At 42.9% G+C, this 27,135-nt stretch overlaps 1 protein-coding gene across 1 annotated transcript in view; it reads right to left on the bottom strand.

The window, feature by feature from the left end:
* Positions 1 to 2,963: 2,963 nt before the first annotated feature.
* ctdp1 (CTD (carboxy-terminal domain, RNA polymerase II, polypeptide A) phosphatase, subunit 1) overlaps positions 2,964 to 27,135 on the bottom strand; it is a 46,168-nt gene continuing 21,996 nt past the window's right edge. Inside the window, exon 13 of the mRNA XM_084032064.1 lies at positions 2,964 to 4,690. Coding sequence (XP_083888190.1) covers positions 4,519 to 4,690 — 172 coding nt within the window. The 3' untranslated portion in view covers positions 2,964 to 4,518. The remainder of the gene's footprint in view (positions 4,691 to 27,135) is intronic.

Genomic DNA, 27,135 nt, shown 5'->3' with positions numbered 1-27,135 from the left:
CTTCTCCTCCATCTCTTGGCAAGAAACCTAAAAAATTGGGATTTTTACCAAGAAATGTCACATCGTTCCTTTTAAAGTGTCGGATCGTGGAAAAAATGTAAGCTCACCATTGAACGAAACAATAGGACACATTTCCTGCAGGATGTGGTTCACGTTACAATGGAAGTTGGCCCACATTTTCCTAAATTTAACACATCGTGTCATTTATTTCTGGTGTTTTAGACTCGAAGTCATATGGAAGAGCAACATATCGGTTATTCTGAACGACCTCCAGCCGTCAAATCCCACGTCAGACTTCATCCATCACGTCTCATTATGCAGCTCTTATGTAACCTGCTAACTCTCACTGGGAGGAGTGATTATCACTAAATCATTCATTTCAACCAGACGTCGTCAGGCTTGTTTAAGAGATCGCTGTCCTGTAACGGCCACCTCGCTTCTGTCCATGAACGTATTAATGATGCTCCCTCCGCTGCCCTACTTTCTGTCCTCTAACAGCTGCTGCACGTCTGCTCATCAAAAAGCTACGAGCCCTTTGATCCGAGCAGCCTCCGGGGTTCCTCTTCACCTCGCCGCACCTTCCAGCTGCAGAAACTCATATATCATATAACGTGAGCGTTCCTCAGACGAAGCATGTGACTGAAGACATGAAACACAGCAGAAACCGTGACCTCAAATTGTATTAAATCAACATTAATTCATATTTTGCAGCCAACGCATCGTAGCTGTTAAGGTGGGATCTAGTAGGTTTAGCTCTGTTAAGGTGGGATGCATGAGAAGGTTTACCTCTGTTAAGGTGGGATGCATGAGGTTTACCTCTGTTAAGGTGGGATGCAGTAGAAGGTTTACCTCAGTTAAGGTGGGATGCAGGAGAAGGTTTACCTCTGTTAAGGTGGGATGCTGCAGCAGTTTGACGCCTCTGTTAAGGTGGGATGCAACAGAAGGTTGATGCCTCTGTTAAGGTGGGATGCAGCAGCAGGTTGACGCCTCTGTTAAGGTGGAATGCAGTAGAAGGTCACGTACATGGATAACAGACCCCGAGGTTGAAGGAAGAACATCAAACATCAGAACTCACCTTCAAAAAAAGAAATCTATAAAAACCTTCCAGCGTATCGGAATTCAAGCGGTGCGAGAGAGAAAGCCGACTTCTGCACTGAGCGTGATTATTTACCACCGATGCACCAACAAAGATGGTAAATACTGCAGGATTTATCAACAGACCATCAACAGACCCCGAAGAACCAGGATGGACTAATAAACCCTGTTTACAGAAAAACTCCACAGGGCTCATTTAAGAGATCCTGTTTGTTTGGTGGTTTTTTATATTTTTGCAGGAGTCTCATCACATTTCTCAGAGTGATGTGGGATGTGATGAGACGGGAGGTTCTACTTTTATCCCAGGTTCACACAAATGAACAACGGTGACAATTACACGACTTCCTGAGCGGCGCCTGCATGTGTGACGCCTGTGAACCGTGGAGGTGTCAGCTTCTGCAGTCTGTCACAGGTTTGTAGTCTCAGTGGGTCCCACCACTGGTCTGTAACAGGTCTGTAGTCTCAGTGGGTTCCACCACTGGTCTGTAACAGGTCTGTAGTCTCTGTGGGTCCCACCACTGCTCTGTAACAGGTCTGTAGTCTCCGTGGGTCCCACCACTGGTCTGTAACAGGTCTGTAGTCTCCGTGGGTCCCACCACTGGTCTGTAACGGGTCTGTAGTCTCAGTGGGTCCCACCACTGGTCTGTAACAGGTCTGTAGTCTCCGTGGGTCCCACCACTGGTCTGTAACAGGTCTGTAGTCTCCGTGGGTCCCACCACTGCTCTGTAACAGGTCTGTAGTCTCCGTGGGTCCCACCACTGGTCTGTAACAGGTCTGTAGTCTCCGTGGGTCCCACCACTGGTCTGTAACAGGTTTGTAGTCTCCGTGGGTCCCACCACTGGTCTGTAACAGGTCTGTAGTCTCCGTGGGTCCCACCACTGGTCTGTAACAGGTTTGTAGTCTCCGTGGGTCCCACCACTGGTCTGTAACAGGTCTGTAGTCTCCGTGGGTCCCACCACTGGTCTGTAACAGGTCTGTAGTCTCCGTGGGTCCCACCACTGGTCTGTAACAGGTTTGTAGTCTCCGTAGATCCCACCACTGGTCTGTAACAGGTTTGTAGTCTCCGTGGGTCCCACCACTGGTCTGTAACAGGTCTGATGACTCACACCAGGCCAGAAATATGAAATCATTTTGGGTTTTGTGGATTTTTTTGTAAATCTGTTTTGTAAATGGCTTCACTTCCTGTACATAGTAGGTCTAAGTGGATCATAAACCAGATAAACATGCTGCATATTCATCTACATCCAAAGCCCGACTGACCGCAGCAGCTGAGAGAGAGAGAAAAAAAAGACACCCTGGAGGGAAATACCGGATAAACAGCTCTGTGTTTATTGCTGTTTGCTTTGAAAAGGCGGCGGATCATCAGGCGTTCTGGGAAAGAAGCTCGCCGAGTGCCGGCGCTTAAAAAAAAACAGTCAAAACACCTCATTTCAACGAGGGTTCGGTACACCTGCATCAAACCAGGCGAGAGGGAACAACGAGGCCTGATGTTGCCGTATCGGTTTCCATGACAATGAGCCTCTTTAGACATCGGAGGGAACAGTAAGTGTACGCATTATCGTCATAACGACGAGGCTAATGGACTTTCATCGGCTGCACGATGAATTAAAGGTGGAGTACTTGAAATCCTCGGAACATACCGATAGACATGAATACATTAATGCTCTGACATAAAAACATTTATTAAAAAGTCATTTGTGGCTTTGGTAGGACCGTAAAACCCTCGTCCAATCAAAACAGTCGGAGGAACAGAGATCTGAACGGAGGGGGTGGAACTTTGTCGGTTTGGCGATGCGTTCAAAGACAAAGTATTTTCCTATATGGATACAAAAACACATTCAGTCGTGTTAATTAGAAACTTTTTTTTTTATTATTATTCGATGAAAGTATCTTTTTCTCTCAGGGTCAAGTAGGAAATAGACTTCACAAATACTTTACATGTCAGTTTGTCTGCTGGTCGAAACGTAGGATTAAAAAAAAGCACCACGAACACAAAACAAAAACATAACAGGATGACTCCTCACTGCAAAACAAAAAAAACTAAAGGGGGGAAATGTCCATGTGTTGCTGCATGTTGTAAAGGTTAAAGGTCGGGTCAACTCTTTTCACTGGATGTCTGCGATGCTAGTAAAGTTCCTGTGACGCGGTGTTTTTTGTTTTCTTTTGGACAACAAAACAAAACATACATTTGGAGAAAATTGCCATCTTTTGGGCTCCTTAGCAAAACTCTCGAGAATCATTGTCCCCGTTAACTCGGGATGATCCTTGGAACTCGCTGTCAACAGGTTTCTTAAAGCGACAGTGTTGGTAGTGGAAACTTTGTTGCCAGCTACTTTAATTTTCATCTAATTTTCAGTCGTATAATAATTATATATTTTTTTATTTGTAGTAGTTCTATCTTTTTCCAACATTACCAACCTTAGCTTCAACAAGTGTTTAATTAGGAAAAAACCCTCCGATTGACAAATAAACTGTGAGGAGAAACGTTGATGCTTTTACAACAAAAAAGTTGACGTTTTTGTTTTTGCAACGTAAAATCACCATCGTGTTGCGTATGAAACGTGTGTGATATCACAGAAAAATAACTGAAATGATGTCACCATGGTAACTCATGATATTACACACAGAAATAGAAACAACCAATTTGCAAATATGGATTGAAGGAAAAACGCGATGTTGTCTTCTGCCAAAATATCTGTTTCTTTCACCAAAAAGTGATTTTGGTGAAAGTGAAGCTGCTGCATCGACTCGGTGAGTCTTTCCTTTCTGAACATGATAACGCGTGAAAACGGATATTAAACCGAGTGGCTGCGGTTTAAGGTGCTGGTTAGACATTTATGCTATCAAACGTACGACTCAGCAATAATAAACACATTCAGACGTCTAGATCGGCTGGTTGCATCAACGAGAGGAAAAAACAAAACGTCAAACCAGAAGTCCAGAGAACAACCTGTAGCTGCACGCGTTGGCTAAAAAAACCCTATTCCAAAAAGTCTTTGGCATGTACGACCAGCAACAGTTCCCCGTTGATAGATTTCATTTTACTTCTTCTCATCAATATAAAAATTGAGATAGAAAAAAAATTAAAACAGCAACAACAAAAAAGTATCAAATTTCGCCTCTATGTTTTTTTTTTGTTATCTTACAATAAAATGTTAACATCAAAAATGTTTTTTTTTTTAAACGCCAAAAAGGGCCAGAACATGGATGCTACAAAAAAGCCTCTATTTACACGGCGACGCTGCGTTTCTGTACATTCATCTTCGTCCCAGCGTTCACGGCTCGGACATCCCGACGTAGCGCTCCAGCAGGAAGTACGAGTTTTTTATTTTTTTTTTTATTTTTAGGTACCACTTGTGGACTCGGGGTTTTGTTTGTTGCCGTCCTTTTATGTTTCCTCTTTGTGTCTTTGTTTTCTACACGTCACATGAAGTCATTAAGCTCCGCCTCCAACGCCGCCGCCATCTCGTCGGCCTCCGAGCTGCTGCCTCCTTCCTCCTCGTTGGAGTCTTTAGAGGACTCGTCGGCAGATTGCTCCGCCTCCTCCTTGCTCTCCTCCTCCTCCTTGGCGTCGTCGTGTTTACGCTTGTGACCCCTGCAGACAAAAAAACACAAAAACACGAAAACTCATTTTAAAGAGACGCGTTGTTTCGTTTGATTTGTTTACGAGAAAAAAGTGGGTCAAATTTGATATAATAAAATACAAATACAAAGTATTTTACTTGCTCTAAAAAAAAAAATCTCTCTCGAGAATCGGTGTCCCCGTGAACTCGGGATGATCCTTGTACAGGTTTCTTAAAGCGACAGCGTTGATCATGGAAACTACTTTAATTTTCAGTCTATTATATAACTATTAGCCCAACTTAGCTTCAACAACGAGCTCCGATCCAATCAGATGGACGCGTTTATTTGTTTACGAGAAAAAGGGTGAGTCAAATTTTATGTAAGATATTAAAAAGTATTCTACGTTGTTTTTTTAATAAACTTTTGGAGGATATGAGGCTTGAATGTCATTTCATATTCTCAAGATAATTTCCCCAAAACTTTCCAGGGACTTCCGGTTATGACGGCTTAGCGAACGGTCGGGTCAATTCAGCCCTCCGGTATATTCTGAGATTTAACTACGAGTAAGGCCCTTTTCATAGCTTTTGGGAAACAGACATTCACTAGGGAAGCACAATGTCGACACCGAAAGCCTTTGGACCAGGATACCAAGAAAAGAAACCGACCTACAACCTAAGAGACTCTAAAGCGTCGGCCCCAGATAGCAGCAAGCTAACGCCAGCAATGGCTGCCAGCAACACGTTACACACTTCGGTCCCGCCCGCGTGGTTCTCCGCCGAAATGCATAAGTTCGCGGAAACAATTCAAACCTCCGTCATGACCCGACTACACCAGGTGGACGCCGCACTGGAAAAGATGAGTGAAGCCATTCACACAACAAACACGAGAGTCACCGCACTGGAAGCCAAGAGCTCCGAATACGAGGCCGCCGTTGTGGACCTGCGCCAGGGGCTGACGGAGCTGGAGCGGCGGCAGCAAAAAGAAGTGATGGAGCTCAAAGACAAACTCGACGACTATGAAAACAGGCAACGCCGCAAAAATCTGAGAGTTGTGGGGTTCCCGCTGGGAGTGGAAGGGACTAACGCTGTGGACTTTTTGGAAAAATGGCTACCGGAGATCCTGGGACTCTCTGGCCCGATAGAGATAGAGAGAGCCCACCGCGCGCAGCTGAGACGTCCGAACGAGCAAGGAGCGCCCAGAGCCTTCGTTCTCAAACTCCTCCGCTACAGGGATGTGACCCAGATACTAGACGCCTCCCGCAAAAAAGGAGAGCTATACTATGGCAACTCCAAGATCATGATATTTCCTGACCTCTCGCCCAGGCTACATCAAAAGAGAATGGCTTTCACCCCCCTGAAAAAACAGCTCCGACAAGCAGGAGTGAAGTACGGGATGCTGTACCCGGCCATACTCAGAGTGGACACGCGATCAGGTGGGACCAAGTCGTTTGACTCAGCGGAGGCAGCCTCTTCGTTCCTGCAGAGAGAATACCCGGAGGTAATCTCATCACGTTAAACGGGACATAAACGGCATTTATGGAGAAGACGCACAGAGCCCAATAATACTCAAGACTGCTATTGAATTTTAAAAGGGACTATCTGTCAAGTTAAGTTAAAGTAACATATTTGAAAAACCGCGTTGTTGGTCTGAGCACTGGTTTCAGAGTTAATTGATTTCCAAACTGTGTATAAGCTATCTGACAATAGACAGATCCCTCTCTTTTTTTTTTTCTGAGATATTGTGTTACCCTCTTTGTCATATTCTCTATATTGTGCTAATTTTGGACTCAATTATAAACATACATTATTCTGAGTATATTGGGCAGAATAGTTTGTTACGGTTCAGATTGAATGTAAACAATCAAAAAGCATAAGTTTCATGCAATCCAGCCACTGCCTCTAATATAGGGTCTACTCAGAGACTTATATGTATCAATGCTGGAGGGCTGATGACAACCTAACTATGTTCACAACGCTTTCATCACCGCATAAGTTCAGTGTAGGTAAGAAGACCTCGATAGGAAATGAGGTCATTATAATAGGGATTTGTTATTACTGGTTTATTCAGATGTGTGTGTTTTTTTTTCTTCTCTTTCCCTTTTTTTTTTTCTTTTCTTTTTGCCCCTTCCTTACACATTTTATTTGCAACAGTCGGGTATGTGGACTCTGCTATATATTGCCAGTCAACTTAGTTCCCATATTAATATTACTTAAATAATGACAAGTACACCCATGCAATACAGATGCTTAACCCTCAATGTTAAAGGTATCAATCATTGCATAAAAAGAAAACGTATCATTAATTACTTAAAGCAAAATCAGATAGACATAGCCTTACTGCAAGAAACTCATTTGAATGATACCGAGCACTCAAAGTTAAAACAAGGTGGCTTCAACCAGGTGTTCTTCTCTTCCTTTACCTCACGAGCTAGAGGAGTGGCTATATTAATTAGCAAAAAAATTCCGTTCAGATTGAAGTACACCTGCAAAGACAGAGGAGGGCGATGGGTGATTATTCAAGGCTCCATTCTCTCTCAATCTATCACCTTAGTCAACATATATGCGCCCAATTATGATGATCCTCAGTTTTTCCATGATATTTTTTTTAATCTACCAAATCCTCCTGACGAAACTTTCATTGGTGGGGATTTCAATCTAGTGCTTGATCCTATCCTAGACAGGTCTTCAGCAAAGCAAACTACCCTAACACAAGCAGCAAAAACATTAAAAATAGAGCTCCGAAACTCCGGCCTCTGTGATATATGGCGTATGCAGAATCAACGGACAAAGGAGTACTCCTTTTATTCTCCAGTCCATGACAGCTACTCAAGAATTGATCTCTTCCTGGTCCCTTTAGCTAAAGCTCATACAATCCCCCCTTGTGAATATTTAGCAAGAACTATCTCCGACCACTCTGGGCTTCTGGTTACGATCCCTTCTACCGAGGCATCTGGTTCTCTTAAAAGATGGCGTTTCAACTCTTATTTACTCAACGATTCTGAATTTATAGAATTTGTTAATAAACACCTAGACCTTTTTTTCGAAATAAATCAGAATTCTGCCTCACCTAATTTTGTTTGGGAATCAATGAAAGCCTACATAAGAGGTCAAATCATATCATACACCTCTGGCAAACGTAAAATATATAGTTCAAAGGTGGACTCTCTGGAAAAAGAAATAAAAGAACTCGAAGAGCAACATCTAACATTACGTAACACAGAAACCAAACAAAAACTCAGGTCAAAACAATTAGAATACAACACTATAACTACTCGGAAAATAGAGAATGCAATGAGAAGGACAAAGCAAAGATTCTATGAGCAAGGGGATAAAGCCGGCAAACTCCTTGCCTGGCAGATTCGTCGGGAGGAAGCCCAAAAAGAAATACATATTTTGAAATCAGGTTCTAATACAATTACCAACCCCAAAGAGATAAACAATATGTTTAAAAAATTTTATGAAGCTCTCTACTCTACTCAAGGTAATTTTCCTGAAAAAACAAAAAACTTTCTAGATAAATATGACCTCAAAAAGCTTAATGAGGGAGCTAAGGAGAGCATGGAAGGAGTTATCACAGAAAAAGAAATATCAGAAGCAATCTCCAAAATTAAGTCAGGGAAATCCCCTGGTTTGGACGGCTTTCCCATTGAATTCTTCAAGACTTTTCTCCCTAAACTACTTAAACCTTTGCTATTGATGTATAATCATGCTATTGAAAATGGAAGACTGCCAGAATCTTTAGAATTGGCGCTAGTTACGGTTCTACCTAAACCTGGGAAGGACCTGAAACTATGCAGCTCATACCGACCGATTTCACTTCTATCCACAGATTATAAAATATTCTCTAAAATACTATCACTGCGATTAGAAAAACATATCCCAGATTTAATACACTTGGACCAAACTGGATTTATCCAGAATCGCTCCCCATTTGATAATGTCAGAAGGCTTTTCAACATCATCCACGCCTCTGAGACAGGTAACTCTCCTACAATTGCTGTGTCGTTAGATGCGGAGAAAGCTTTCGACCGTGTAGAATGGCCGTATCTTTTTGATGTAATGATTAGAATGAATTTTGGCCCTACTTTTATTAAACTGGTTAAGATGTTATACAGATGCCCAATGGCTCAAATTCAAACAAATAATGATATTTCTTCTAAAATTACCCTCTCACGCTCCACAAGACAAGGCTGCGGTCTCTCGCCTTTGCTATTCGCGCTGGCAATAGAACCATTAGCGACAGCAATAAGATCCCATCCATTAATTAAAGGTAAACAGATGGGGGGCACCACCCACAAAATTTCGTTATATGCGGACGATATCCTAATTTATTTAACAGAACCGGAATCGTCAATACCCACATTATTAGAAACATTAACCGGATTCGGTGTTATCTCTGGATATAAGATAAATCTCAGTAAGAGCGTTGTTATGCCACTTAACACAGCGGGGTCTCAAATATCGAGACATAACATACCCTTTCAATGGTGCTCTGAGAAATTAACATATCTGGGCCTTCAGATCCCCAATGTATGCTCAAAGGCTTTCTCTCTAAACTATTTACCTTTATTAAAAAAAACTGAAGCGGAGCTTAACAGGTGGATGAACCTTCCTCTGTCTTTGATGGGTCGAATCAGCTGTATCAAAATGACTATCCTACCGAAATTTCTCTTTCTGTTTCAGATGCTACCCACTGGAATACCTAAATACTTCTTTAAACAGCTACACTCAGCTATATCTAGATTTATATGGAAGGGCAAAATTCCCAGAATAAAGTTAAAAATCCTTCAGGGAACATCTCAGGAAGGTGGAATGAAACTCCCTAACTTTGAAACGTATTACTGGGCAGCACAATGCCGGGCGGTCTGGGTATGGAAAGCAAATTTACAACAACCCCCCTCTTGGGTACAGATGGAACAGCATGATATTAATTCTTTCTGTCTAGCATCGATCCCATATGTTCCTTCACTCAAACAACTTTGTACGCTGACAACAAACCCATTCATAAAACACACCTACAAAATGTGGTCTGATTTACGTAAAAAGACCCAAAGTAGCCAACCCTTATATGACCTTACTCCCTTCCATGCGAATCCGTTTCTACCAAAGGTCCTAAGAGATGGCATCACCCAGGCGTGGTTCACAAAGGGAATTAGGACATTTGGGGACTTGTACAAAAATGGGGTCCTAGAGTCATTTGAAAATCTTACAGCCAGGTACAGCCTTGATAAAAAGCACTTCTTTAAATTTTTGCAACTCAAGCATTACATTCGAACAGAACAGGGGGGCAGACTTCTACCAGTTAAAAAACAACCCTTAGATAATATATTGAGCAGCAAAAAGGAGCTCAAGGGGTTTATATCTCACATGTATGCTGGTATTAACAGTCTGTTCGAAAAAGAGGGACTTAAGGTTAGGGAAAAATGGGAGGCTGACCTGTCTCATAACTTTGAAGATGCTGATTGGACTGAGTTATGTGAAAAGGCCCAGCGCTTTTCCCATAATAGTAAACACATATTAACCCAATATAATCTAATACATAGAGTCTATTTCACCCCCGAAAGACTACACAAGATAAATCAGACAATCTCTCAATACTGTCCAAGATGCAAATCCGAAGTTGGCTCTCTTCTTCATATGTTCTGGTCTTGTTCACAATTATTCAACTACTGGGAAACAATACTTAGAACCATATCCAAGATAACTAAAATAAATATTCCATCTGAACCAAGGTTAATTTTATTAGGGGACACATCGATGCTGCCTGTAAGGGGAAACAAAATCAGATTCATAAGAATAGCTTTGACAACAGCTAATAAATGCATAGCTCTTAAATGGAAGGATGAGCACCCGCCCCCACCCTCACTCTGGCTTAGTGAACTGACCTCTTGTATCCCCAACGAAAAAATAATGTATAATCTAAAACAAAGGCCAGATAAATTTGAAGGAGTATGGGGTGGTCTAATGGAGCATCTGAACACAGCAGACATAGCTGATTGAAGAGTCAAAGATAGACGTAGTTGCCGACTAGAGAAATCTAACTATCTATATTTTGTTTAACTTCTCCTTTTACTAATCAATGTATTTAAACTATGTACTTTTCTCCATTTGTTCTGTCTCATTATTAATCTATTTATTACTACTTGTTGTCATTATCACTATTTTTATTTATTTATTTATTTTTATTTACTCTATATATTTTTTTATTTTTTTATTTTTTGTACCTATTCTATGTCTTGATCCTACTGTATTATAATTTGTATTAACTGTAAGTACATTTTTGATATACAGTATACCAGTAATGGGAAACGGGGGGAGGGAACGGGAGGGGGGTTCGGGTTGAAAAAATATGTTCACTTGTCTTGAATATGGAAAAATTCAATAAACAGAATGTTCAAAAAAAAAAAAAACTTTCCAGGACATTTTTCCTGAACGTCCAATGAAAGCCGACATTCTTGAGCGGCTAAAGAATTCTCTGATTGGCTGTAAACATGCCATCTTCTCCGGAGTGACTCATTAGCATAATGCTAATGTGGTGTGTGTGTGTTTGTGTGTGTGTGGTCCCCTCCCTCCCCCTCCCCCACCACAGCAGATCTGCTTGTGTGTTCATTAAAAGGTCAAATGTCATCTGATATCAGCGGAGAGGCTCGGTGACAAGACAGTTACAGTGGACCCCTGTGTGTGTGTGTGTGGTCAGAGGGTAACATGGAGGGCAGGAGACGAGGCCGTAAATGATTATTTATGTGACGATGTGACGCATGAGTCACTATTCACACACACACACACACACACACACACACACACACACACACACACACACACACACACACACACACACACCTTTCATGTATGTGATGCAGCGAGGGCGATGCGATCTGACGCTGTCGTCATGGTAACAAACGTTAACGCCGTGCGTCGTCTCATGTTGTTATTTTAAAAAACAAATACTTTGTGTTTATTTTAATGGAGTGAGTGATATTGTGATTTTATGTGAGCCAGTAAGTTTTTTTTTTTACTAATAATACATAAAGTAAATTAAGTAAAAGTACACTTTATTGTTATTAAGCTTCACCGCTCCGAGTGAAATAACATCACTCCGTATAACTCAGTGAAATGGCTGCTATGACAAAGAGAGTCTCTTATCTTGTTACATTTCTTTCTTTCTTCAAGACATGATGATAACATTAAATATTGAAATATTAATCACGTTTTACTTATTATTTTTGGGGGTACATTAGTTGGTTATAGAGTTATGATACCCGTTGTCACGGTGACAGCTGAAGGCGGCCGGCAGCGAAGTGTTTGAATCAAACCGCCGGGCTGTCGGGCAGAAATCCTCACGTGGAGTTTCAGGTTGTTTATGAAACTATGAGCACCTTTGATTTGGATGAAAAGGAGTGATTTCTGAGTTCCCGTCTCCAGCAGAACGACACAGATGTCAGGTAGCGGCGAGGATGATGAGGTGCCCGTTATTAAGGACGGCGTCATGACTCGTGTACGACGGGAGTGTGATTGCATTAGAGGTGTCGGGAGGACACGCTGCTTAACAAACAGCCGGCAGCCTCAGACGCCTGAACGCATCATTAGAGACGCAGACGACAGAAAATCATACACGTCGTGATGCAGTGTGTGTGTGTGTGTGTGTGTGTGTGTGTTTTAGGTCCTGATGAGGACTAATGCTGCCCGGGAGATGCTGATGAAGCACTGAGCTCTGGATGGGGGGGGGGGGACTCTACCCGGGGCATCGTCTCCGTGGTGAGGAAGAGGAGGAAGAGGAGGAAGTCCCGTGAAAAAGACTTCAAACACTTCTGACGCCTCGGCTCACAGCGAGGAGGAAGGAGGGAAAAGAGAGAGGGAAAAGAGAGAGAGACAGAGAGAGAGACAGAGAGACAGAGACAGAGAGTGAGAGAGAGAGAGAGGTAATGAACTAAATAATATACTTTTAGGACTAGACTCGTCGGTTTCTCGGAGCTTTATCTTTAGAGAGGTTTTTTTTACTGAGACCAGGACTGAGTTTGATGCAGAATCCCTGTTTTCCATCCATACGGTTCAGAGCTACATATAGGAGTCGACTGGAAATGCATTGTGGGTCTAATCTCCACAGTTATGAGAGGGCAGATGGGGACCCCCCCTCTATAATCCCATATCTTTGAACAGCTCCGTATGCAGCCGGCTGATAAGAAACCATCACATTTAACTGCAGCTCCTCCTTATATCATCTATGAAAACCCGACTAACCGCAGAACCAAAGGACAACACTTTCATACAAGCAGACACCAGACTGGTTTTCATCTCCTCGGCCATAAACTCCTCTGTGACGCCGGCCGGCTGCATCACATGACTCATAAAGGAATAATAGGAAAAATGTGCCCCATGCAACTTTAATGGCCGGGGCAATTTTTCAGACGGGAGGCTTTAAACTCCTTAAAATCGTGGTCCAGACAGCAATGACTGTACTGAACGTAGAATTTAAAGAAAACAGGCCTTCTGTATCGCAGATAAACAGGAAGACGTTTGGATGTTAACTTCAAAATAAAAGGTACATTTGCAGGAATGTCCCAGACGAGCTCGAGACGGGGCTTTGGACCAGGACTCTGGACCAGGACTCTGGACCCGGCAGCTTGCTTAAAGACCCCCATCCCATAAACAAGGGAACAAATCTTAATTATTACTGAGCAACAAAGCTAAGTCACCTTGGAAATTCAACATTTATTGGCCACATTATCAATAATGCTTTTGGCAACGTGTAAGCCTGTGTAGTTAATATTAATAATAGGCTGAATGAGAGCGTTTGAAAGTTTGAGTATCATTTGAATATTGAAAAATATGGATGGAAATTCGAATAATATTATATCGGGGAAATTGTGACAACGATAAAATGTCCATATAAGGACAGAAAACTGTTTGAAAGCCTCGGCTGGGAAGTGTTTTAAATTGAATTCATTGCTCTGAGAGTCCCTTCTCATTAAATATTTGAGTTATTACTTCAGGGTTCGAGGCGTGCGACCGACCCCGCTTCACCTCTCACATCCAAATGATTAAACGCTCACTCAGGCGAGTGGACCACGACACATGAAAGCCGAAGAATAACATATTAATGATAGAAGTGAAAAATCTGAAAGGTCTGGGGAGGTTTTACACGAACACCGTTGGCGGCGACGGAAACGCCCTGAACGCCCTGAACGCCACGTTGAAATGATCGATGTGGATCAGCACACTTCACTTACCGGTGTTCATGTGTTCAGCCTTCAACCAGGTAATACTTCATCTGTGTACAACTACAGGAAAACAGCCACCAACACAAACGTCGGCTGGGATACACATGTTGGTCGATCGGACCTTTTAGGACCTTTCCTGACTTTCCGTCTCCAGCAAACCTACGTTTTTCAAAATGATGACATTGATCCACTCTGCCCTACTTTCTTCCAACAATCTCACAATGCAATTTCAGAAATGAGAAAATAACTAAGTGAGTAATCACACAAAATGACGATGATTAGCAAAGTGTTGGAAATCTGATTTTACTGCTCGCTGTTGACGAAACGACGGTGCTTCTGTTGAAAAGGTACGAGGAGGTTGTTTTCAACACAGATCTGGATTTAGAGGATGTATTTGTATAAAACACTGTTTTATTCATGTGTCACATGCTGCCTTTTAAATTCCTTTTTAGTACTATTTATCTACTTCTATACTTAGATGTTACATTGTTTGGTATTCTGTGGACGAGCAAAGAATTCATCAAACAGGGAAACATGATTGTTTACTGAGCATATTATAATAAACCCTTTGAATCTTGAAAAATATTACAGCTTTAAATGTTGCAGCATTTCAAGATGACGAGGAGAATTTGTTCCAAACCAGAGTAAAAAGGAATAAAAAGCTTCAGATATCAACGTCAACGTCGTCTTTGTCTGCTGGGTCGGATGTAATGGTGATATGGATTCACGGCTCCGCTCCGTCTGAAGCCGGTTTACCTGCCGGGAGGCTCCGATGTTTCTCTGATTGGACATGAAACTGAATTTCAAGCGTCTCGTCTCAGAGTTGAAGTTAAGTGGTTTCCAAAAGGGAAAAAGGATGTAGAATACTTTACTTATCAAACAAGGAGGTTTCACGGATGAAATTGTGGGGGTTTTTTTTTTACAACAAAGCTGTTGAAGGGCCTTGAAACCATGACGACCCCGATACTCCCGCCTCCCGTGTCCTCAGAGCGCCGAGCACAAAGAATTTCCTCCCATTGGCTAATTGCCCCACGCTACGCCGAGGTGGCACCTAATGAGGCACCCTTCTCTTTCACACCTCCCTCGCTGGCAGCCGTCCACCGACCAGCCGTAAGTCATGTATTTCTTAATAACCAACCCTTTGCAGAGATCACACACGGCGGCTACATCGTGGAAAGTCGTGGGTTTTGCTGTCGAACGGGTTTCAGATTTGAATTTTTGATTCTTTAAATGGAAAACCGGGTAATTCCCGTTGCCCTTAATAAACCGTTAAGGCTACCTCCAGCAGGTATTAATAACTAGTTTAGTCGTATTTGCACCGCTATTCTGTTCCCGCGGATGATTTCTAACGCTGCATGGTAACCATAGCAACCGCATCATCTATTCAACGTCCGACAGAAACAGAACCTCAGGTCCCGTTTATTCCTCGAGCGTGTTTAAATATATCTGCGATTCACAATTATACTAAATAAGTGACTTTAATGCGGCTAATATGCTACGCTAGCTTTCCCATGGTCCATGGTGCAAATCCTCAGGTCGAAGTTCACGGAGTTTGAAGTCGACTGCAAACAAATTCAATAAGCGCGTTGAATCGATGCGACCGAAATGAAAAGCCTCTAAAAACATGCATGCATCACTCACAGTGGTGCTTCCTGCATCACATGTCACATCGTCATGGTTACCTGAAGCTACTGGCCCTCACCGACGCAGCTGCTCCTTGTGTAAACATGCACCGAGTACATCATACTACTCATCCTCGGCAAAAACAAAAACATAGTGTGAGGAAAGAATCTCTCTGCCTCATCGTGAGATCAATCCGGAAACCAGGAGCAGAAATAGAAAAGGGTTTAATTAAACCGGCAGCTTGGAGCCACGAGGAGAGCCAGCAGGGAAACTGGGTCACATTACAGTATTCCTCCTCCTTTCATACATGTGAAGAACAAGTCTGAGTCAGCACTTTCTAGTCCACACATTCACACACATCACCTACTTAGTGAATACCACCATGGCTTTTTTTAGTTTTGCTGCTGACTGACAGGTGAAGATGACAACCGCCGCCCGACGCCGCTTATTTTCACGTTTTATGTTTTATAAAGCTGTCCGGGAAACGGAGAACCGAGCCTCCGGCAACCAATCAAAGTTGCCTTTTACATCCCCGTCCGTCCAAAGTGCCATCGGTTCATCACTTCATCCTATGAGACGAAGCGTCATGACTTTATTTTTTGCTGCCTGCGTCCTTTGATTAGAAATGATTTCATGTACAAGTCCCCACACTTCATCACATCTACCACTTACAAGTGTGTGTGTGTGTGTCCTGTTGTCTCTGCTTCCCCGTTTCTATCGTATCTATTGTTTTTGCTCCGTTTGTTCTCGTATTCAGGGTTCCTACTCCTTCTATAAAGTCAAATTCAACTTGAACGGGCAAACAAAGCTGCTTTTCAAGCCTTCAGAAAGCAAACATTCCCGTACCAACAAATGTCGAGGGCAACCGTTGCTGCAACACGGCTCACCTCCTCAGCTAATCCGACAGCTGACCTCACCGCGACTCCAACAAACTCTCATTCACCTTTTCTCCAGCGGCGCGTTTGTCTGAACACAAACTCTGGACACAATGGAGGACGGAGGAGGAAATAAAAGAGGCTTTCTGAAACCACGGTTTCACAGCTTGTACCTGACGGATCACATAACAGCAGCTCTGACTGCTGACTCCTCTCAGCCCGGCTGTGTTCAGATATCGGGCGATGAGGGAAAAGAAAACAAGTAGAAGAAGAATTCAATTAGGCTGTTTTGCTTCCCCCTGAATGTCAGACATCTTGGCATGGATTCCAGCTGTGATGTAGACGTTTAATTAATCTGCGGCGAGCGTGGACGAGCCCTGCAGCCGCTCTCCGTCACGTCTCCGCCACATCAACAAAAGCCACGTCTCTGTGTCTGCGAGGTGTAAAAACACAAACAGCTTTCAAAGCAAACAATCATTTGAGCGATACGACGCCATTAGAGCCCTTCCAGGTCCGATTGATTAAAAAAAAACACAAAACAATTACCCACAACAGGGCCCTCGGGTGCTCGGCGCTCTAATTGGAAAGAGTCTAAGTTACAATGAGAGGCGTGGAGATAACGTTCTCCTCCTTTACACCCCGTTATCGTCTCAGCCTCAGCATCATCTGGAGGAGCGTTCAGGACTTTTCCTCCACGTATGTATGGCAGAGAAAAAGGTCAATCCTTATGATGCACGGAGAAAAATCACCTGTATATGACTCTAAACAGACTATTATTAATGCACTTAAAATCCCATTTGGTTTACCTGATACAGATACTTAAAAGGCACCCTGTGGAGTACATCTTAAAGTATGCAGTCTAAAGTACTTGATAAGTCCTTTTTGCAGCCTGGATTTTAGCCTCTGATGCAAAACACGCTACACGAGAGGAGATGGTCGTTTATCTGAACACAGCTAATTCAAATGAGAAGTCTTTTTTTTTTTGCCGATTCGCCACAAAACACTCAACGTGTAGGTTTGCTGCACGTTTCCTTTTAAATGCCGTTAAATAAACTCGGTACATTTGGATTTAAGCCTTCATACTGTAGGTAGATACTTCTTACAATGCTTTAAAAAAGTGTAATTCCATCAAATAACCCGAGCCAGGCAGAATAATCAGGACTAGTCATAATTTACATACTGAAAGGAATTGAGATTTCACACTGAATGATTAAAAAGCAGCAGAATGAGGACATGTAGTCCATATGCACGACTTTCTGTTAATCCCCAGTATAAAGACACACACACACACACACACACACACACACACACACACACACACACACACACACACACACACACACACACACACACACACACACACACACACAGAATGAAGGATGCGGTGGGAGAGGAAGCAGCAGAAGGCAGAAAGGGAGAGAGAGCCCAATTCACAGGACGCCACTATGAGCTATATGTTTATGTCCCTCTGTTGTCCCCGTCGAAACGCCCAACAAAAAGGGCTGATGAGTGTCTGTCCTGCTGGTTTTAGAGAGAGGAGGGAGAGAAGCTTATACAGAATCAGGTTTTCCTGTGGCGGCACACAGAAAGGTTTAAAGATGGAGATAAGGTTTATTTTCCCTCTAATAGAGTGGATTGTTTTATCAGACATGTGCTCTCTCCTCGGACACAAGGATGACTTACACATGTGGAGGGGAAGCATCGTGTTACGCTACCAGGCGAGGCTGAGGTGTTTCCACCAGGCAAACACACGAGTGCATTACCAGCAATCACTGTGTGTGTGTGTGTGTGTGTGTGTGTGTGTGCGTGTGTGTGTGTGTGTGTGTATGTGTGTGTGTGTGTGTGTGTGTGTGTGTATGTGTGTGTGTGTGTGTGTGTGTGTGTGTGTGTGTGTGTGTGTGTGTGTGTGTGTGCAAACAGTTGTTCAAATAAAATCTCCAGTGAAAGGTTTGTGGAGCTCATTTAGTCCTATTTTAAAATCAGGGTGAAGCTGCATTGTAATGAGGTGATGGATGTCAAATAATTTAGCTCACGATGTTTATTGAGAAGAAAAGTTGACACCGCAGAACTTTCTCCACGCCTATTATTTAATTAGGGATGTTTGAGTTGTGGTGGGCCGTCAGGGTTCACTGCAAACAAACACGCAGGCTGACAACCCCCCCCCCCCCCCTCATAGAGCCAAAATGGTTAGTTCCACCTTTCTGTTAGAAACATGAATACAGAGGAAGGGAAACTAAATTATGTGGGATTGAAAATATATAAAAAAAGACACGATTTATGTCCCTCTATTGTTTAAAAAAAAACCCGACGTGGAATGCTAAATGAAAATAAACAGTATATGGAAATCATTCCACCTAATCAAATAAAAACTCTACTCATGTACAACGTGAACGCATATTTCAACAAACTACAAATTAATCTGGAATAACATCGTCGGGTTAGAACGGCATGATAAAAATAAACAGTGTGAAAGCTAACCATAAACAACAGAAACGTAAGAAATATGTACAGCTTGGATGTAAAAACAATCCCATCACCTGCAGAGAAACACCATTCTACTAACCGACAGCTAAATATCATTTCAGATGTTTTTATTGCATATTTACGTGGAACGTCAACAGAAAAACTACATTCTGAAGAACACCGATGACACCGCCGGTGGAACAGCTCGGTGTCATCACTATAGATTGAAGATGAGGTCTATTATAGCAGCAATTATGCCCTTAATGAATATACGAGAGGGGTTTAACTGCCTCCGCCGGTACGTGACACTGCAATCACCCTTATATGGTCATGCCTGTGTTCATATCTGGGAACAGTTTCAGTGTCTTGCTATGGCCGACCCTGTCGTAGCGTTAGCCTCGGAAGCTATCGAGCCGGCGTGGGTTGGAACACATGACACACAGAAAGAAGGGTTTTCGTCTCGTAGGTTTGCCTCAGTATTCCAGAAACCTCATGTAGAGGATAAAAACCTGGAGGGAAACACAAGCTGTCACCACGACAAACTGTTCTGTCTGGTCGGACCGTCAGATCGCCTGCCTCTCTTCTCCCTGCGGTTCTTTTTGCATAAAGCATCACAGCCCGGCCAGGTTTGGCAGGCGGCGGCTTCCTTCTGTATCCAGCTCTCTGACGTCACGTTGGAGGAGTTCAGGGAACCAAGTTAGGACTGTTGTTTCACCCTAAAAGAGTTCTTAGTGCTGCATATATATCTATCTTGTGGAGCCTGAATATCCCGAGGAATCCGGAGAATGTCGAGGTGAAACATTCAACCCCTGGAAGACATTCTGCACTTTATCGGAAACAAAGAACAGAATCTGCAGAATGAACTGGCCTTTCGGTTGGACTGCTTTGCTTTCAGACCAGGAGAAAGGGAGATCATTCTGCAGGAAAATCAACAGATTCATCGTCCGACCGACCCGGGAATCCATCGGCTACAGGTCTGACAACAGATTAGCCTCTTGGTGGAAAGGCACTTTATTCCTGGGGGGGGGAGACATCAGGGCCAAGGCTTATTTTTCCCTTCGCTGCTCTTTGCAGATCGGATACCTTAAGCCAGTTTACAAGCTAATTTTCAAACCAATAAAAAGCGACATCGTAGCGGGATAATAGCTGAGCACCGAGATTGCATTTCCTCCAAAAGGTTCCACCGCTTTGGCTCTTCAATCAAAGCCTGCTCCACTGTGATTGGCCTGTAATCAACAAGCAGAGCACCTACAGATTCTGTATGAATCCGTTCATCGAGATCATCAACCGACCAACCAACGCCTCTTCTTCTTCAAGTGAGCATCGTACAAGTAATACAAGAGGAAATGATTCCAGCAGTGATTACTGTTATTGTCTCTCTGACAAATTGCCCAACGTTACGAGCAATTTTACTCTAATGAATCTCGGTTGCCAAGAACAACAGGCTGTAACCGGCTGGAACTTGGAAACGCGCCGCCTTCTCAAGAAACGTTGGCATCGAAGCCAAGACAAGAGAGATGACAAACGAATCCTGGGAAGCAGAAACCGGGGATTCGAGTTTACAGACACAGAACGGAAACATCACTTTTTTACACCACAGGATTCATTCATCCCTCTTCTTCCTCACCAAATATGATTGACGACTTCTCTAGACCTTTTTTTAATACCACATAGAGCAGTTTCTGCTGTTCTGCTCTGCTTGGAGATCAGTTCGGCATCTCTGGAAAAAGTAGTTTTACGATATTTTAGGTAATGATATCTGCTGATGACCTGAATATACTCTTTTACAGATATTAAAGGGCTGAAACTGCAGAGCGTTGCTCCGTTTGTAGGTGTGTTAATGACGAAGAAGCCCTTGAGAGTGTGACCGGCTGTAAGAAGCCTCTACTCATGAATGCATGCAGGAACATTGACGTGAAAGCTTTTGATAATTCATCTATTGCTAAATCAGCACAAACAACACACCCAGGGTGAAAGTAGCACGGTTCAAAACCCCGTGAAGGTGCCAGAGGCAGAATGCATCCCATGCTGTCCCCTTACTTTAACAACAGCGGCAACCCGTTTGGTTGAACCCGTTTCTAAAAATGGGCCTCGGGTTGATCGCTGAGAGGAAGTGGCCACGCGGCATTACGTGGAAACATTTCCCCAGAGCGCCCGTCACTCGAGGAACGCCACGGCGGCTCGCAGGGAGCTGACGAAGCACCGCTGCTAACCTACGCTGAGGTCACACTTCACTTTCCTGAGCTTTGTTTCGTGAAGCAGAAAGCTTTCTCCGAGTCAGATTCAGCAGAACGATGAGAGCCACCGAGGCGAGAGAGGGAATCGCAGGAAAATCGCTAATGAATGTGACTTTCATATGAATCATGGAAACATCTTCATTTATACTTTTCTTATGTTTTTAAAAAAATTTAATAAAATTTTGTGCAAGTTAAGCATGGATTAATGTAATGTTTGGTCTTCGATTTGCCTTATGTGTGTTATATATATGTATACATTATTGTTTCTATTAAATTCATTAGCTCACGGAGGACCGAGTACATCCTGAAGCTTGGACTGATTCAAACATCGATTTTGAAATCGTTAATTGAATCGTGAGACACACAAAGATTCCCAACCCTAAACGAAATGTGCCAATTTTCAAACTGCTGAAGTGCTAATTAACCGACGTTATAATGTCATTAATTACCATGTGAGTTTTCTGACCTTCAGGCTGGTAATGACACCCGGTGCTGGCGTCGTCTGCAAAGTGTCTGCCAGCGATGTGATGAGTGTAAATGACAACCAGATGTGGACTGTGGAGGAATTTAACTATTAATCCAAAACTCACTTAAAATGTAGGAAATGTAGGCGTCATCAAGCTTTTATCCTTCAAGGCATTTAAAAAAAAAAAAACTATTAAAAAAGTTTCTCTTCTTTTCTCTGCAGACCTGGAGGCATTTTTTGATGAATCGTGTATAAAATCATCTCTCGGACCGACGAAGAAGAAGATGAAGAAGAAGAAGAAGAAGAAGAAGAAGAAGAAGAAGAAGAAGGTCATTTACAATTGTTGTTGCAACAACAATTATATCTAGAAGCTGTTTAGCCAAAAATCTTACTTTTGACTCCAAACATGCATCATATTATTATTTTAAATGATTAAAGAGCCGCCTCTCTGAACAGAACGAGCTTGTATAAATATCATCGGATCATGAGTTCGTCTCCACATATTTATGTGTTTGATGAAATACACAACTTTCATCTTCCATGTTCATAGTTCATGTGAGACCAGGTTCACATCCAACACAGGAGGAAGAGACAAGAAGATGAAACGCGTTTTCAAATCTCACACGACCTGAATGGAAACATGACGACATGACGTCACCTCGGCTCTGACGCCGCGGTGAAAACGAGTGATTCACGGCGTGGGGAAGGAGCAGCGGTGAATAAACGGGTCTCATCTAATTCCTGGAGAAGTCATGACTAGAAGATGTTATAATGGAGGTCATGGACGGTAAATAACGAAGGCTTTCTGACATCCAACACAAAAACGTACGTCCGGATTGAGTGAATAAACGCTACGACACAAGCTAAGTGTCGTTGTAGCTCCAAAGCTCTTGTTACTCGGTATCTACTCGTATTTACGTGCTGACCTCGAAGGGCAGAAACGATGACCTGGAGCTGTGACATCACTCTGCCTGCGAGCTAGAAAAGGTTCATCCACCTCCTCATTTCAATCTTAAACCTCTGCTGCTCTCCACGAATCATTCACAGCAAACCAGACCAACAGCTGATGACCATCCGACACACGCAGAAGACGTTTCCTCCCGTCTGAGATGAGAGAATCATCGCGATTAAAGCGCTTCGACGTCGGAGACACAATAAGAGGTTACGCCCGTGAACCTAACGCCCTCTTTGGCTCGGCGGCTGATGAGAGGAGACAGTAATGGAAGGGTTTATGTTGCATCCAAAAAGAACTACAACTGAAATATTCATTCAACCTTTTGATTTGCATACATTAACACAAATGCTTGCAGAATACGAGATGAAAAACAGAGTGCTTCTTAATAAACAAGCAGATAAGGAGGCTCAAGGTCCTGAATGCAGCATGCTTTAAAGTTTTACACATTATGCATTAAATTAAACCTACAAAACCCATTTTGGTTGAAATCATTCGTTTGAAACGTTAAAAACGTTTGTAAAAAGCAGCAGCCCAGTCGTGGTGCACAGAAATAGTGAATAGAATGACACAAGGGTCCTTTTAATCCCACGATCACGTGGTTAAATAACACGCAACCTTAAAAAACGTAGTACTATAAACTGGAATAATCGGTTAATCCACGTATCACACAGTTGGAAACTTGGAAACAGGAATTTATAGGAATAAACCTGGAATTCCACATCAAGTATTTTTTTTTACTATTTTAGAGAAAAATGCCACGTGCGTTAATATAACATATAATGTGTGTTCATTGTCTATGTGTAAATATTGTGAACAGACACGTGAAGAATGCCTCAAAAATGCAAATATAATATAATCTACGAATATTTCTAAAAATGAAAAAGGTTTCTGAACATTTACTGGAAATGTTCCGACCCCAACGTGTGAACAACATCCGACATTTCAGAATGATCATCACGACAGAGGCTCCTCGTTCACACTAAAAAGTAAATCAATGAAAAACAAATCTTTAAATCACCCGTCAGATCCTTTTTAACGATCATCTCAAAACGCTGCTCATTGGGACCGGCAGCGCTGCTTAATTGTCCCCCAGCTTTGACCTGGGCCCGTGGGTTTGAATCCCACCACGCTGCTCAGCAGGGCGGATCTCAACAACACCAAAGCCGTTATTATGAGTGTTTGCATGCAGGCGGCTGCAGCAGCGGAACGGGGAAAAAATAAGCAAAGTGGGTTTTTGATTCTAAAAAGAAAAGCAGGAGCCCCGTGCTGAATGATGGCGAGAACAAAACACTCACATGGTATCCTAGCAACAGACGCGTGTCATTCTGGTGCCAACTGTAAGGAAGTGGCGATGGCAGGGAGGGAGACTGACAGGTCGGCTAAATCTGGAAACCTTCTTCCATCACATCCCAAATTGCCTCTAATGGCCGACTGGGAAACAACGTTCTCGTCTCCGTCAGACGGAGGATGACATTTATTTTATCATCCCGCCACGGAACGGGGCTTCTAACCTTTGTTGAGAACATTCAGAGGTAGATGTACACGCTTCAACTCCTCATCTGTGACATTTAAGAGTTTTATCTGGTCATTTGTGAGGAAGCAGCAACCTTTACATCCTCAGGATTCTGGATTTTAGGACGTTTTAATATTATTTTGCTTTGATCAGAGGCACACGTCAGCAATTTTACACAATATATATGATATAAATGTAGAGCTAAACTGTGACCTCAGCTCTTTGAACGGCTCCGGTTCTGGAAGTAAAACGACTCAGAGATGAATCTTCACCACAAACACTTTCAGAGCAAAAAAGAAAGAAAAAAAGGGAACAGAAAGGGAAAAAAACGGACTTTCATAATACAGCAAAGTAGTAGTAGTGTAGCAGTAGTAGTGGTAGTGGGAGTATGAGTAGTAGGAGTAGTAGTAGTAGTAGTAGGAGTAGTAGTAGTGGGATTGGGAGTATGAGTAGTAGGAGTAGTAGTGGTGGTAGTAGTAGTAGTGGTAGGAGTAGTAGTGGTAGTGAGAGTAAGAGTAGTAGGAGTAGTAGTAGTAGAGGTAGTAGGAGTAGTAGTGGTAGTGAGAGTAAGAGTAGTAGTGGTGGTACTAGTAGTAGGGATGTCCCGATCCGATATTTGGATCGGATCGGCCGCCGATATTAGCAAAAAATGCATATCGATATCGGATCGGCCTGCACGGGAAAATCCCGATCCGGACTCCCGATCCATTTTTTTTTTTAACTCCGGTCCTTGTTTTCCAGCGCACCGATGTAGTAATCCATTCCATTTTTTTCTGTTTTCCCCCAAAATCCGGTCCGCGTTTTCCAGCACACCTCGCGACCTGTCCAGCATCCACTAAACAACAACAAGACGGACTTGTGTGCATGTCCCGTGTTTCCCCTACCATTGTACAGGCCATAAAATCAATATGCCAAAAATAAGCCACCTATCAATTCATTCATAAATCAATAATCATTTACATTAGGAGCGCCTCCACGCAGCACAGCCGACTTGCTCCGCAAGACGCGCAGCCACAACAATCCTCGCCGCGCGCTCCCGCTACGTTCTCCTTCGTGAACTTTACGCGCTTGATGTTGTTCTGATGCCGTTCCGCCTCGTTAAACCACCACGATGTCGCTTTCTACTTTGAAACACGGAGTTGACACTGTATTTTGATAAGCTGTTGCACTCTTCAGACTCGTGGTGTGAGCGGAACCGGACCGGTACCGGAACCGGACCGGCTTCCGCGCTGCCTGCTCGCACAGATCCGCTCGTGCGCACATGCGCTGATGCAGGTCGAGTGTTGTCGATAAATATATGCACTCCTTCAAAACAACATCAAGCCATATTGTGTGTAGTATTAGGACGTGATGACGTGTGTACGGGCTAAAGCCGGTTTGGGCTGGAGCAGTGTGAATGCAAAGCAAGGGACCCCCTGTGGGGAGGAGGATTGTTTTTGATAAGATGTGGAACTCTGAGTTAACCTATTTCTACCTGAATTTCTATGAACTATTAGGCTGTTGAGTAAACCTATAACTTATATTTTACTTGATAAAATAAGACAATATATGCACTCATATGTCGTTATAGTGTTTTACAGTATCTGTAGCTATTAATGTGATGCTCATCATTTTCCAGCCATATTTTTCCAGCCCCTAATTTTGGATAATTTCCATCAACCGGCATTTTTAATCTTTAATACATGCTTGGATCGGCCGGTATCGGTATCGGCCGATACTAAAAGCTACAATATCGGTATCGGATCGGAAGTGCAAAAAGCTGGATCGGGACATCCCTAACTAGTAGTAGTGGTAGGAGTAGAAGCAGTAGAAGTAGTAGTAGTCATTTTAGTATGCTCCAGTGTTTGGAGATGAAGATCCGGATATCTTCATGAAAGTATTACTTGATGATGGAGTACTTACTCTTACTCGCCGTGAAGGAATAGTAATACAAATATAGACAAGTATTAATCATACCAGACTATAAGGGATATTATTAATTATAAACGACCCGACATATTTATCCAAACACAGAGGTCATGATATAAACCTACTCATATATGTGACTTGGCATCTCTGTGGTTTGGGTTTTGTTTCCCCCGGTGGAGAATTGTGGTAATTACAACCAATCAGGCACTCCATCTCGCTAAACGCAAACCCATCAAACATTCAGGGAATATCGGAGCGTGCGTCGCCGTGGTTACGAGTACAGATATCAGAGAAAAGACAAGGGGTCACAAGAGGAGAAGCACGCCGCGGCGTTCATCAGACCGTTTCTACCTGCCGACACCGAGCCGTCAAGCTCCTCAGCCAATCAGAGCGGCCCAATCATGCGTGGCTCGTCTGCACCGCTGCACCGCCTCGGAGCTCCACGTCCGGAGCGTTTGTGTCTCAGACTCGACTCATTAGCAGCAAACCGAGAGGTGTCAGACGAGGAACTGGGAACGAGAGCTTCCTGCTGCCTGCCGAGGCCCGGGAAGCCATGGATACGGGGGTGGGAGACCCCAAACAAGAAGCAGAGCAGTGAGGCTGAACACGGACACAACACCCAAGTGTGGGAAAAACAACTTTTATCTACTATTATCCGAGGAAATCAAGCATTTGTTTGTTTCTTGCAGGAAATGATGAGTAAATCCCAGCAGACACTTGAACTCGTCACACACACACACACACACACACACACACACACACACACACACACACACACACACACACACACACACACACACACTGAACTTCATCATAAGCCTTTAAAACTATAAACATTAATGAATGTTTGTGAATGATTAATACGTGTTATGTTAAGATATTAAAAATGTCTTGTCAGCCATACAAAGAATCACAAAAAAAATATTCATAAATGATGAACAAGTCATTTGTTCATACTTATATTTCTAATCTTATGAGCTGCCAGAGAAATCTTTAGATGGCAGTAAAGTTAGTAAAATATTCAGGAAACATCACTTATAAAAAAGCTTACACTGATCATGTTAGTGGGAAAATTATAAATTGTACAATTAAAATGATTAAAAAAGAAAAGATATCTTTCTTATAAAGATGTATTTGAGTGAGTGAATCCAGTTTGTTTTATTTCTAAGCATTTTTTTTTTTTCGGACTATCAGGATAAAATTGAGAATCGCAAATTAT

This window comes from Eutrigla gurnardus (assembly GCF_963514095.1).
Source record: "Eutrigla gurnardus genome assembly, chromosome: 17".
NCBI lineage: Eukaryota > Metazoa > Chordata > Actinopteri > Perciformes > Triglidae > Eutrigla > Eutrigla gurnardus.
This window is presented reverse-complemented; position numbering and strand designations above follow the sequence as displayed.